The 15,248-nt window shown below is 34.5% G+C and overlaps 1 protein-coding gene across 6 annotated transcripts in view; it reads right to left on the bottom strand.

Annotated features, from left to right (window-relative positions):
• Positions 1 to 369: 369 nt before the first annotated feature.
• The window catches only part of EED (embryonic ectoderm development), a 35,245-nt gene continuing 20,366 nt past the window's right edge, over positions 370 to 15,248 (bottom strand). For 2 of the 6 annotated variants that reach the window (XM_030829515.1, XM_030829514.1), the window contains 6 exons: positions 13,443 to 13,576; positions 11,099 to 11,204; positions 9,519 to 9,593; positions 1,976 to 2,134; positions 1,122 to 1,195; positions 374 to 714 (listed from right to left, as the gene is read on the bottom strand). In XM_030829515.1, the coding sequence (XP_030685375.1) occupies positions 588 to 714; positions 1,122 to 1,195; positions 1,976 to 2,134; positions 9,519 to 9,593; positions 11,099 to 11,204; positions 13,443 to 13,576 (675 nt within the window). In that variant the 3' untranslated portion in view covers positions 374 to 587. Of the gene's footprint in view, positions 715 to 1,121; positions 1,196 to 1,975; positions 2,135 to 8,537; positions 8,648 to 9,518; positions 9,594 to 11,098; positions 11,205 to 13,442; positions 13,577 to 15,248 lie in introns of those variants that run through there. The other 4 variants (XM_003254570.4, XM_003254569.4, XM_030829517.1 and 1 more) reach the window with 4 other exon arrangements.

The raw sequence follows: 15,248 nt of genomic DNA on the forward strand, positions 1-15,248 counted from the left end.
ATATAAAATCATAGGAACTATAATCTCCAATAATTATAAACATTTAGAATATATTTAGGGCTTATTATATGTCAAATACTGTTCTGTCTCACACATAACGAATCATTTGATCCTCACAACAACCCTGAGGCAAGTATTATTATCCCTGTTTTATACACAAGGAACCAAGCACTGAGAAATCGTTTATCCAAGGTCACGTAGTAGGAGAGCCAAGATTTGAATTCACTTTAGTTCTACAGCCTATACTTAATCTCTGTATTACAAAACTTTCTCTGGTTAAGAGAACCACAAAAAAAACCATTATAAAAGATAAGGCATAATTTTATTACTTTTAACTTTTTTTCACCACAATGAAAGTAACTAAACACACAGCTTTACAAAAATAAATTTTTATTAAAAGCAGTAGAGTCTGAGCAGGAAGACAGTACAAAGAATGTAAACAATGTAAACATCACTACATTCAGCTCAGCCTGATTGAATGCTGAAAGACAACTCTAAATGCTCTACGTGCCCTTACTAGCAAGATACATTAATTCTATTTTACACAGACAACAAACACACTCTAATTTTGATTAGGGAAAAGTATTTTATCGAAGTCGATCCCAGCGCCAAATACTGGCATCATCACAAACAGCTATAAGAATGCTGCTATCCCTGCTAAAACTGGTTTGTCGAATAGCAGCACCACATTTATGATGAGTCAGTGTTGTACATCTAGGGAAAAAACATGACAACAGGTTAAAGACCACACATAACATCGTCAGTGTCTACCCTAAAACAGTGGATTAGAAAATAAGCAGATGTTCCAAGTCACACGAGAAGCATTTAAAACCCAAATATACTTCACTAAGAGCTCAGTCTCAAATTTTATAAAATTTGGATATATTTTAAGTTCAACAAGCACTACATAATTTGTATAAAAACGAGAAATGACTTGTCACCAAGGTACTTAGGAAAAACAAAAATTATTGGAATAAAAAAGAATAACTTTAACTCTGAAAACAGTAAATGTTAAAAATGACTTAAGGATGGCACTGCAAATATAAATGATCTTCTCTACATTGGCATACAAGTGTGGAGAAAAAGCCTGAAATTTTGAACAGAAATTTCTAAATACTTACTTGGCTTTATGAGGATCTTCTACTTCTAAATCCCAAACATAAAGTTTGCCAACTTGATTGCCCAATGCAAGCATCTGTATAAACATATTTTTAAAAACATCAAATTAATAAAATTACCAGGTTCTAAAGCATTGGAGGAATCCTCAAGACAGCTTTCTTGTTTCAGAAAAAGCTCAGTTCCAGCCTCTGTGCTCTTGACTATTTCTTTGGGTCTTATACTCCTGATTTGTAAATATGAATAAGAGCAATTAATACATCACAAGTGTCTTGAGCAAGTAAGAAGGCATTTTGCAAATTTATGAAGGGCCTTACAAATTTACATTGTTAGCATGGTACTTATTTTTTCTTCTGCCTTCAAGAAATACAGCAAAAGCTGTAGAAAGCCTTCCAAAGTTTTCTTACAGAAATAAATACCCAAGTAATTTGTTACTGCAAAATCCTAACAATAGATTTCTTTAAATTTTTAGGTAACTAGTATTTTATCGGTCTTCTATCCTGATTTTTCTCTAGGAAACAGTTACATAGGTAGATTGACAATCTAATTACTAAAACATTAAGTCTTAGTAATGTTATGATAATGTTTATATTACGGAACATAAACACCTAATTTCCACCATTGATACCTAACTGCCAACTTAATTTAAAGTAAGCACTGCAGATCATATGCAGAGCCACAAAAGTAGAATGAATAACACCAAAGTATTTGATGAATGACATCAAAAGGCAAAGTAATCAATACAAAACATCAGGGTAGATTTGTAAAGGAAAAAGAACATGGACACAACAGAAAAAGCTGGAATTACAATGGTCTTTCATAAGTCAGATCATTTCAAAATGTAAAAGTATGTTGATACCTTTTGCCAGAAATCCATAGAAAACCTCATGTACCAAATGTCACACTGGCTGTAATCAAATCGCCCAAGAATAGTCACATTAGACTCACTGGGTTTAATTTTATCTATATCATCTTCCATCTTGCCAGGTTTCCAGCACACAATGGCATTTTCACAAGACTAAAACAGAGAGAGAAATGAGAAAAAGAAATGTTAATGAGGAACTGAATCTTACAAAGTAAAAACAAGGCTTTTCTATTGTTTTGGAATTCACAGCTCTTAGAACCTGGTTAATCCATCTATCAAGTACAGTGACGTACATTCATTTATATTTACAGTCAATGACCATACTTAAGGACAAGAAATCTGATTATCAACAGAATTCGATAATACAAAAGAATCACATTGTCTGAAATACTCATTTTGGAAGTCAACATTTCTCTTCCAAGTTAAACCAAGTTCAGCTCTAGATACTCTGATACCCAGAGACTTGAAGTGTTTTATAGTGCAGGTCAATTACAAACACGCAGAATTAGAATACATGGCTTTTCATAATCCGGCATTAATCTGGCTCTTGCTTACTTCACTAGTTTCATCTTTCCACATGCGGTTTCCCATTTCACTTCTAATCACAGGTGGTTTCCTTTACCTTATTAACTATTATTCCTTCATCCAGTATCTGTGCCACACAGTAGGTGCTCAACAGGTATCTTAAGAAAGTTGATGAACTCACATAAATGGCCTTAGAATTCAGTTTATAAATAGGGCAATCAAAGACAAGTAAAGCAGTTGTTTAACATCAAGACACTGATATGGGGATAGGATTGAAATAGGCTTCAAACTTCTACTTTTCCTATCCTACAAAATCAAATTTGTATGCACACACCTAAGCAGTAAGTGGTAAAGAATACAATGAGAAAAAATTGCAAAACTGTGGGCACTATTCATATTACTGTTAGGTCAGTGGTTTGCCCACTAAGGGACATTTGGCAATGTGTCTGTGCTCTAATGGGTAGAGGCCAGAGATGCTACTAAACATCTTATAATGCACAGGAAACCCCCTACAAAAAAAAGAATTATCTGGCCTAAACTAAATAGCACCAGGATTCAGAAATCCTCGTGTAAGTGAACAGTGCCCCTAGAGTTTTACTGGACAGCCTACATAATATAGTGACAGGTGGCAGCCCTGTGGGGTTCACAGGCATTTAAATAATTTAATAGTATGGCCACTTGAAGATTAGGGAGGAGACAACACATTCTTTTTTCTTCTCTACCTTTTTTATTTAGACTTTTTAAATCCTAGTGTTATATGACATCTGTTATTCAAGTCTTTAACTGTAAAGACCTTAGAAACCACCTAGTGTGATGACTCTTGGCTAAATGCAAAATTGGATCAATAGTCTGGAATTTTCTCGAAAGGCTCATCTCAGCCCCTACTGATTCAGAGTCTCTAAGAGAAAGGCCAAAGCAGAACTGTAAAATGGCTCTTCAAGTGCTTCCTACTAACTGCACCGGTGAAGAATTTTTAAGTACTGGAGTCCCTGGATGGAAAAACTAAAGCAAAGTGAGGTAAAAAGATGTTGCCAGAGCTAATGGATGGCTGCACTTCAAAATCATCTAAGAGCTTTTTAGAACTACCAATTCCCAGGGCCTTGTGCCAGATTTAGAATTTCTGAAGGTGAGGTCTAGGAAATCTATTTTTCTAACATTCTCCTAGTGATTACGATGCAGAGCCAGATTTGAGACCACCAATATATCTCAGTTCAGCCTACCACCTAAAATCCAGAAATCCTTTCCAGAAATCTAAGTTCTAAGAGCAGAAATTTAAAAAAGCTAATAGCTTTTTACTTCTGCTGCTGGAACAATGGAGCAGATGTATTTTTTCCTATAAGTCCACTTAAAAGTCTGAGTGTCATACATAAAGCAAACATAAGACTTGGAAAGGTAGAGAAAAGGCAAACAAGTTAGAAACCTTGGAACATAAACGATCACTGTTGACTTTCCTGGGTTTTCTTTTGCCTTATGTATTCCAGACTGGATGAGAGAGAAGGCAGCAACTCAGAAATGCTAATGAGTGAAGACAAAAACAACAACAACAACAACAACAACAACAACAAAAGCCTGCTTTTTCTAGCCAATGAACCAAAAAAAGTAGCAGCCTAACAAGACAAAATTTTCAGACAATGCTGTACTCCAGCCAAACACCCTAGAAAAATCTGTGGACGCACCTCCATCTGAACCAGCAAAAGCCCAGTGAAAACCCATGCTCAAGTTGTAACTAAGCACCCCAAGTGCCTACCCCATGACTCTCCCTGTACCTCTTAGAGCAAAGGGTGACCCGCCTTCTCTTGGGCTAGGGTGGTATCAGAGGACGCCTAATAGAATTAGGACATTCATAACCACTCATTGGTAAAGCCACCATCAAACTACCCAGAGTGTCAATGGAGACCACTAGGGGGGGCAGTAATTAGGCATCCTGGCCCTTCCCAGCTAGGGTGGTATCAGCTGAGGCCTACGGAAAGCCTTAAATCCCACCCCCACTGAGCAGTAATTAAGCACCAACACGAGGTCAACCGAGTGGGGAACCCGGACTTCCACCCCAACCTGGCACAACATAATGCGCCTCCCTTCCCCAGCTGAAAAGGTATCAGAGAAAGCCTGCTGTAAGAGAAGATCTAAATAAGGTCCAGTGTCTCGTAATACCCAAAATACCCAGGTTTCAATCAAAAATCACTCTTCATACCAAGAATCAAAAATCAACTTTTTAAAAAGATAAAAATCAGCTTTAAAAAGATAATCAACAGATACCAACACTGAGATAACATGGATGTCAGATCTGACATAGCTTTAAGGCAGGAATATAAAAATGCTTCAATGAACGCAAACATACTTAGAATGAACTGGAAGTTTTATAACTAAAATATACTATTATAACCCAAATAAACTGAATTGATGGGCTCAATACCAAAAGAAAAGAGAGTCAAGAGTCAGTAAATTTAAAGACAGTACAACAGAAATTACCCAATCTGAACAAAAAAAAAAAGAAAAAAGACAGTCCTAGGGACCAAACAAACGATCTAACATTCATATAATCAGAGTCCCAAAATGAGGGAAGAGAGCAGGGCTGAAAAACAATTTGAGTAATGGCTGAAAACTTTCCAAACCTGGGACAAAACATCAATCTACTACAGATTAAAGAATGTCAGTGAACCCCAAACAAGACAAACCCAAAGAAATCCACATCAAGTCATATCGCACTCAAACCTCAAACTAAATATACTCATGCTCAATCTGAAATTTCACTAAAGGCAAAGAAAACAATCCTGAAAGCAGTAAGACAGAAAGAACATCTTACCTACAGAGGACAAACAATTCCAGTGACAGCAAATTTCTCATCAGAAATTATGGAGGCCAAAGAGGGAGCAAAAACATTTGTCAAGTGTTGAAAGAAAATAACTGTGAATCCAGAATCCTATATTCAGTGAATATATCCCTCAGAAATAAAAAAGAAATGAGGCCATGCTCAGATAAAGAAAAACTAGGAGAATCTGTTAACAGCAGACCTGCTCTAAAAGAATGGTTAAAGAAAGTTTTCGAAACAGAAAGAAAATTAATTAAGAAGATTTCAATTTATCAGTAAGGAAGAACAACAGAAAATGCAAAATGAGTCAATATAATACTCTCCTTTTCCTTTTGGGTTTTCTAAATTATGTTTGATGGTTGAAGAACAAAAAAACTGATACGGTTCTCAAATATAAATAAATATTTAAGACAATTATAAATGGAGAACAATAAAGTGATGTAAAGGGAAGGAAGCATTCTAAATTTCACTCAAATGGCTTGTGCCCATAATCCCAGTGCTCTGGGAGGCCAAAGCAGGGGAATCACCTGAGGCCAGGAGTTTAAGACCAGCCTGAGCAACATAGCAAGATCCCCACCTCTACACATTAAAGAAATTAGCTGAGCATGGTGGTGCATGCTTCTAGTCCTAGCTACTGGGGAGGCTGAATCAGGAGGATTGCTTGAGGCCAGGAGTTTCAGGCTTCAGAGAGCTAAGACTGCCACTGTACTCCAGCCCGGGTGACTGAGCAAGATTTTATTTCTGGAGAAAACAAAATATTGTAAAATGCTGATAATATAGTAGACTAATGAGTTACTATACATAAATAAAAATGGAATTCTAAAAACTGTTCATGTAACCCAGAAAGTTAGGGGGGAAAAAACTCAGAGAGAAATGAAAAAGACAAAAAGAAAAATGGCAGACTTAAAATAATAACTGATATTAAGGCTTAAATATAAATGGTCTAAATACACCAATTAAAAGACATAGGCAGAATAGATTTAAAAAATGACCCAACTATATCATCTACAAGAAACTTAATTATAATATACATAGATTAAAAGTTTGAAAAAAGATTATGTAATAAAAAAAGAGTCAACTCCAAAGACATAGCAATACTAAATGTGAATGCACCAACAACAGAACTGCAAAATGTGACAGAACTGAAAGGAGAAAGAGAAAAATCCACATTGTAACTGAAGATTTCAACACCTGTCTCTCAATAGTTGATAAAACAGTAGACAGAGAACAAGGATACAGAAGAATTCAACAACATCATCAACCAATTAAACACTTATACAACATTCCACTCAACAGAATACATATTCTTTTCAAGCTCCCATCAAGCATATCTAAAATAGAGCCATAAAACAAATTCTCAAAAACTCAACAATCTAAGCTACCATCTTAAGAAACTGATAAAAGTTGAGCAAAATAAACCAACAGCAAACAAAAGAGAAGACATCAATAACATTTACAGCAGAAAACAAACAATAAAAAGCTAGTTCTTTGAAAAGATCGATAAAATTCACAAACCTCTAGCAAGACTGACCCAAAAAAAGACCTAAACTGCCAATTTCAAAAAAGAAACTGCCAATTTCTAAAATGAGACCAGCCCTGGCAACACAGCAAGACTCCATCTCTACAAAAAAAATTTTTTTAATTAGCCAGGCATGGTGGCCCACGCCTATAGTCCCAGCTACTCAGGAGGCAGAGGTGAGCAGACTGCTTGGGAAGTCGAGGCTGCAGTGAGCACCACAGCCAGTTGCACCTCAGCCAGAGTAAGACCCTGTCTCAAAAAAAGAGAAAGAAATGGGTTATCACTATAGACCTAGCAGATGTTGAAAGGATAATGAGAGAATATTACAAACAGCTCTGTACACAGATTTTACCTTAGATGGAATGTACCGATTCCTCAAACAGCACAAACCACTACAGCTCACCCAGTATGACCTGAAATGAAGTAGTTAATTTGAACAGCCCTATAACTATTAAGTTAAGGGACCTCATTAAAAAGTTTCACTAGCCGGGCAGTGGCTCACGCCTGTAATCCCAACACTTTGGGAGGCCAAGGCAGGCGGATCACTTGAGGTCAGGAGTTCGAGACCAGCCTGGCCAACATGGTGAAACTCCATCTCTACTAAAGAATACAAGCTGGGCGTGGGGCACGCCTGTAATCCCAGCTACTCAGGAGGCTGAGGCACGAGAATCACTTGAACCCAGGAGGTGGGGGTTGCAGTGAGCTGAGACTGCACCACTGCACTCCAGCATGCACAACAGAGCAAGACTCTGTCTCAAAAAAAAAAAAAAAAAAAAAAACAAAGTCACACTAATTTTGCACAATCTCTTCTGGAAAATGGGAAATAGATCATTTGCCAATTCATTTTATAAAGTCAGTATTACTAATACCAAAACCAGAAAAAACTACCAAAAAAAAAGTTCAGACCAGTATCATACCTCATGAATACAGACACAAAAATCCTTAACAAAATATTAGCAAACAGAACTTAGCAATACAAAAAATTACACAGGATGATCAAGTAGGAATGTATTCCGGGGTTCCAAGGCTGGATCAATATTCAAAAAATCAATCAATATAATCCACTATATTAACAGGCAACACAAGATAAACCACATGATCATATAAACTGATAAAGAAAAAGCATTTGACAAAACACCATTCATGAAAAAGCTCTCAAAAATTTAGGAACAGGAAACAGTTCTTAACTTTCCCAACTTGATAGAGAATATCTACAAAACAAAACAAAACAAACCCTAATATACTTAATTGTGAAAGACTGAATGACAAGTCAAGAATATCTGTTCCTAACACTGCTATTCAACACAGGACTGAAAGTTCACCAGTGCAATAAGACAAAAAAAGAAAAGGCATATAGATCACAAAGGAAGAAATAAAACTGTCCTTATTTGCAGATCACATCATCGTCTACAGAGAAAATCACAAAACACACCTTGAATATGTAGTCTAGCTAGATCACAAGATTCAAGATTAATATGCAAAAATCAATTATATTTCTATATATTAGTTATGAACACATAAAAATGGAAAATAAAAATATAAAACAGTTTATAATTGCTTAAAAAATACTTAGGTATAAATCTAACAGAGCAAAAACGGGACTTATATGCTAAAAACTATAAAATGCTGATGGCAAAAGTCAAAGAAGATGTAAATAAATGAAGAGACATACCACAGTCATGGATTAGAAGACTCAGCACAATATTAATTCTCCTCGAAATTATATATACAGGTTTAATACAATTCCAGTCAAAAACTCCTTCTCCTCAAAACAACTCCCGGCAAGATTTTTATAAATGTAGAAAAGATTATTCTAAAATTTACACACAGAAAGGCAAAGGAATTAGAATAGCTCAAAACAATTATGAAAAAAATAATAAAGGTGGGAGAAATCTATCAGATTCCAAAAATAATTAGAGAGCTATAATAATGAGGACTGTGTATGTAGTACTGGTGGAGGGACAGATATACAGATGAAACAGAACAGGAAAATCAGAAACAGCTCCACGTAAGTACAGCCAAACAATTTCTGATAGAGGTGCAAAAGCAATTCAATGGCGGAAGAATAGTCTTTCAACAAATGCTGATGGAACAACTGAGTATCTATAGGGGAAAAATGAACTTCAACCTAAACCTCACACCTTCATAAGGAAATCAACTCAAAATGGATTACACATTCAATGTAAAACATAGCAGTATAAAACTTTTACAAGAGAACACAGGAGAAAATCTTTAAGGTCTATGGCTTGGTAAGGAGTTCTCAGGCACAACATCAAAAGCATAATCCATAAAATAATTTTAAAAAATCAATATACTGGATTTAAAATAAATTAAAAACATTTGCTCTGTGAAAGACCCTATTAAAGAGGATGAAATGACAAGCTACAGACTGAAAGAAAATATTGGCAAACTATGTATCTGATACAGGATTCATATTTAGAATATATTCAAACTCTCAAAACTCAACAGTAAAAAAAAAAACACACAACAACAAAAAACCAATCCAATTAGAAAATGAGCAAAAGATATGAAGAGACATCACCAAAAAGGATATATGAATGGTAAATAAGCACATGAAAAAGATGTTCAACATCACTAGCCATCAGGGAAATGCAAATTAAGACCACGATGAGATATCACTACACACCTATCAGAACAGCTAAAATAAAAAATAATGACAATACCAAATGCTGGCGAAGATTCGGAGACACTGGATCTCTCATACATTGCTGGTGGGAATGTAAAATGGCACGGCCACTCTGGAAAATAGTTTGGCAGTTTCTTAAAAAACTAAACAAACTTAACCATGACCCAGCAATTGCCCTCCTAGGCATTTACCCAGAGAAATGAAAACTTAAGTCCACACAAAAACCTGGACACAACTGTTGATTAGCAGCTTTATTTGCAATAGCCCAAAACTGGAAACGACCAAAACCTCCTACCATAGATAGTTAAATAAACTATGGTAATCCATACCATGGAATACTACTCAGCAATAAAAAAGGAGAACTACTGATACAGGCAACAACTTGGATGGATCTCAAGGGTCTGAATGGAAAAAAACAATCTTAAAAGGTCCCAAACTGTACCATTCTTGAAATGACAAAATTCATGTGATAAAATGACATAAAACTATACACACACATTGTACCAGTGTCAATTTTCTGGATTTGATATTATATTAGTTATATAATATATAAACTTTGGATTCTGGATAAAGATCATATGGGACCTCTCTGCACAATCTTTGAAACATCCTATGAATCAAGTTATTTGAAGGTCAAAAGTTTAAAGAAAAAATTAAAAAACAGTTTACACATAAAGCCAAGAAAAAAGTAAATCAGGCTCTGCCCAAGAAAATGTGAAGTGGCCTGAAATTCACATCAAGAAAAGAAACTGGACACCAATTTCACCAAATTTGATAATCCTAAATGCTCATGTAACATCACCAATAGCTTCTCTAAATTATCAGCTACAAAAAAATACAGACACACAAACACACACACACACACACACAGATGGCCCTGACTTACAATGGTCTGATTTACAATTTTTCAACTTTACCAAAATGGTACAAAACAGCTGCAATTTTGAAGTACTTGGAATTTTTAATTTTGATCTTTTCCTGGGCTAGCAGTATGCAGTATGTCAGATATTCAATGCTTTATTATAAAACAGGCTTTGTGTTAGATAATTTTGCCCAACTGTAGGCTAATTCTGAGCACATTTAAGGTAGGCTGGGCTAAGCTGATATTCAGTAGGTTATGTGTATTAAATGCGTTTTCAACTTATGATGAGTTTATCACGATGTAATCCCACTATAAGTTGAGGAGCATCTGTATAAATCCATCAACAGGGGCAGGGGTTGGCAAACTACAGCCCATAAGCCAACTCCAGCCACGTTTTTATAAATAAAATTTTACTAAAATAGTCACAGAGATACAAAAAAACAAAAACAAAAGCCAATTCTGTTGGCTTTAGTTACCGGTTATCTTTTAACAATACTGAATATCAGAGAACACTATCACCTTATAAAACTATACTCATCTTACTGGAGCACAAAGAATTATAATTCAATGGCATGTTTTATTCTTAAAACAAGTTTCTAAATATATCAAAATAGGAGACTTTAAAAAAGGCAACTTCCCAGCTGCCATTCAATTTAATAAACTACATAAACTGCTCCCTGCCAAGTTCCAACACACACACACACACACACACACACACACACGATGGAAGTACAGCTTAACTGCAGTTACCATACCTTAGAAAGTATCAAATCGCCTAACCATCGCACACAATCAACATAATTCCTATGTATGTCTCTGGTAGAAAAATCAGGAAAATGGATTTTCTGAGAAATAAATGGCCTGAAGGAAGAATGGAAATGTAAAAAGTTAAAAGAAAAAATTATAGTAGAATCATACTCTTTTTCATTTTTGGATTTATAAAACTTGGAAAAACAAAATGTAAGACTATTAATTCCTCTGTGTTCCTACATAACCAACCACCTTATCTATTTATTGAAAGCTAAAGTCTCATTCTACTTTTGTTTATTTTTCTCCATTATTATCCAATTTTATTTTTGTCCTATGATAGATACTTCGTTTATAAACATTGTAGTTTCCTGCCTTTTACTGTATATAACCCAAAATTAATCACTTCAATTCTGGGTACCCTAACCAATAAATAAAAGCCTGATCAGTTTCCCACAGAAAATATACTAAGCTACCTACTCAGTCCTTAAAATTAAGCATTAAGTCTATAAAAGTCAATATATCTACACTATTTCAAAAGATAGTCATCTTTCCAGGAACAACTAAACATCATTCCAAAGTCTGCTAAAGATAAGTCTGGAGTCCTGCCTTGAGCAATAATTTCTGAAAAGGATGCCTTATAGGAATTTAAAATTTCTTAAGTGGGGCGGGTGCGGTGGCTCCCAGCACTTTAGGAGGCCGAGGCAGGTGGATCATCTGAGGTCAGGAGTTCGAGACCAACCTAGCCAACATGGTAAAACCCCATCTCTACTAAAAATACAAAAAAAAAAAAAAAAAAAAAATTAGCCAGGCGTGGTGGCGGGTGCCTGTAATCCAGCTACTTGGGAGGCTGAGGCAAGAGAATCACTTGAACCTGGGAGGCAGAGGTTGCAGTGAGCCAAGATTGCACCACTGCACTCCAGCCTGGGAAACAAGAGCGAAACTCTGTCTCAAAAAAATAAATAAAATAAAATAAAATTTCCTAGGACTTTTCCAAATAATTTCTGTATTTAGGAAACTAAATGGCACCATTGTTTTCATTAGAGATATTTGTGAGAAGAAACAAAACAAGCTGCTATTAATTCTGGAGTTATTTAATTAACAGTACACTTAACATTCCTAATATACTCAGTTTGAAATCAGAAATAGCTGTATAAGTATAATATGCCGTGAACTGGTTGTCTTAGGCAATTCATATATCCTCTCTTTACCTTTTCCCTCAGATATGTAAAAAAGCACTTTGGATTGCAGCAACTAAAAACAATCCTTCCAATTCAAATTCTGGGATATTTTGTTGAAACATTAAAATGTTATTTATGATCTGATATAAATTCTTAACTCTGCTATAATTATATTAATTGCTTTTTAGCTAAGTACATATTATAATTGTATGGCCAAACCTCTCTCAAAGAAAAAACGAGTACAACTGTTATTTTTTGAAAACTGTGAAATATAGCTTGTATTTATTCCAGATATCTAGAAAATAATCTAAAAATATAAATTTAACATTGTACTACTAGCTCCTGGTGTTTTAAAGGAGAAAGGTAAAACTTTTAATAATTCGTAGAGGACACTTAGGTCTGATGAATGTTAGTGCATTGAAATATTTACTGATGCTTACAAATTTAATAATCTATTAACAATTTGGCCTGATAACCAGAAAATGAATTCTAGCTCTTTGCTAAAACAAAAGTGCCAACAAAGTTAACATGCAGACATACAACATTTACAGTGAAAGTGTTAATGACAGCCTGATAAGATTCTACACGCAGTTACTGCATTAAGAATTGAGACATTTCAAAAATATACTAAGAAAACTGCAAAATTCCCCAACCTATAGTACCATGAAGCGAGGCTCCTGCATTTGAATTCTCTCCGTTTAATGAAGTGAGCATCATTTAGGGAAAAGCATTATCATGAATTAGAGCTAAGAACTCCATTGTTTAAAACTGTGGTTTACCATCTTGAATTAGAATTAATATCATTTAAAAAAGTTAACATTATTCTAAAGTGTCCTTTACTCTCCCTAGTCCATAATAAGCTTAAAGTGATTTAAAACTTTTACACTTATAACTTAAAAGGCCAAGCATATGCATACCAAAATACAAATAAGTAAAATGTGCTACTAAGATGACAACACAATTTAAAGGGGATTTTGAAAACTAAGCCACAAACACTGCAAATAAAGGACTTCTTAAAGGGGTGAATTTTATGGTATGTAAATTATCCCTTAAAGTTAAAAGAAGGTCTTCTAAACTCAATGTTGGGGCTTATATAGCAATTTTGGGAAAAAATAAAACATATATTCAATAGCACAACATAGCAAATTGTTTCAAATACCACAACTGTTACCTGTTAGTTTTATTTGGATTATAATCATAAGATTCCTTAATTGCATTCATCATTCTCTTTGAATTGATCCTCCAAAGTTTAAGAGAATGATCCATACCACAGGACATTATTTTTTCACCCAAAAGATCATAATCCTGTATGTAAAACCAAAAAGTTTTATATAAATTACAGCTCCAAATTATATTTATCCAATTTTCGCCTAATGTGCAACATAGTGAAAACTGTATTTCAAATCACAATACAAACTACATTTTGGGTTTCATCTAAATAGGCCATAAATCAGAGTTTACTACTTTCAAGATTTACAGTTTTAGTTTGTCAACATCGGGATATGTGAGCATTGTTACAATGTATAAATCAAGAAAAAATTACTTAAACTTCGTTTTATCTATTCAATTACACTAAAATATTTATTTTGCTTATTTTGAAGGTAAATTGAATGCTAAGGTAAAATAATTATTCTGACACAAAGAGCTGAATAGTGATATTACTTTTCCTATCCAACCTCAACCAGCCAATGAAACTGACATGTGCATGTGAAAATACATGAATCCTTAAAGAGCTGACATTTTACTTTATAATTCTAAGTCAAAATATTTTGAAGTTAGTTTTAGAGTTCACTTTTAAGTGAATTTTTAAAAGTCTAATAAAAAACAGATTTTAACTTTTTGCATTTGCTGTTTACTGATTTTTAACAGGCATGTAACAGATCATCTATTGTAACAACCTCATTTCATAGGCAGACACTAAGGCCCAGAGATGCTATTTAATTTAGCAAAAGGCACATAATGAGTAATGAAAATCTCACACACCTATCCACCTATCAGTGAACTCCTGTATTACACAGAGAGTTATATACTGTCTCCTGCTCTCCTGTATTACACAGAAGAGCTATATACTGTCTCCTGCTCTCATTCTAAGAAATAACAGTAGAGAATTCTATTGAAGAAGTGTATTTTCCTTGCTAACCTAGATATTATATGTTAATCCAGCCTTTGAATTAATTATGAGCACCATTTTATAAGAGCCTAAGAACTTTAGGCTTGATGTTTATTGAATTCACAGTTGTGGTACTTCTAATTACCTCACTGTCAACAGCAACAAGACATCCTTCGAGACAATACCACTAATTTGGAGTTATTAATAAAGAACAGTTCACTTGGCTTTTACACACATAAAGCCAGATGTAGAATGCTACTGCAACTTTTAGGAAATCCAAGTTGACAAGGTATTCCAAGGAAGGTATGATTCTCACAAAAGAATCCAAACCTCAACATAGGAATATTTTAGTACCTTCAACTAAAATGTTACATGCTGTAAAATATGGTGCCCCTTTACATAGTTTAATGGAAAACAATCTAAGAGGTGTGAAATTACTACAGGAATCAAATGAGCTAAATATGGAACATAAGCGAAAATAATGTTAAAATCTGAAACCTAACTAAAAACACTGGTATGATAGACTGATGGATTACAATACATCAATATAAAGGTGGTATTTATCTTTAAACTGGTCTTGTATTATACCACGCCACCCAAAGAGAATGGCTAGAAATAAGTTACCTAAAACTGTGTGAGCACAATAAAACACTTCCAAAAAGCAAAAAACTTACGTTTCAACTTCAAACAAAAGATTGAAAAGCACTTTAATGGCTACATAATTTTTTTCTTTAATAACTGTGAAACAGCAAAACAAACATTAACTTACTGATTTTAGATTAAAAGGAAAGGAGTAAGATCATACTGCTCTCATAAGACTCCAGAGATTGGTAAAAAGTGCAAGTAATTTAAAAAAAATAAATAAAT

Source organism: Nomascus leucogenys, chromosome 15, assembly GCF_006542625.1.
Source record: "Nomascus leucogenys isolate Asia chromosome 15, Asia_NLE_v1, whole genome shotgun sequence".
In the NCBI taxonomy this organism is placed as follows: domain Eukaryota; kingdom Metazoa; phylum Chordata; class Mammalia; order Primates; family Hylobatidae; genus Nomascus; species Nomascus leucogenys.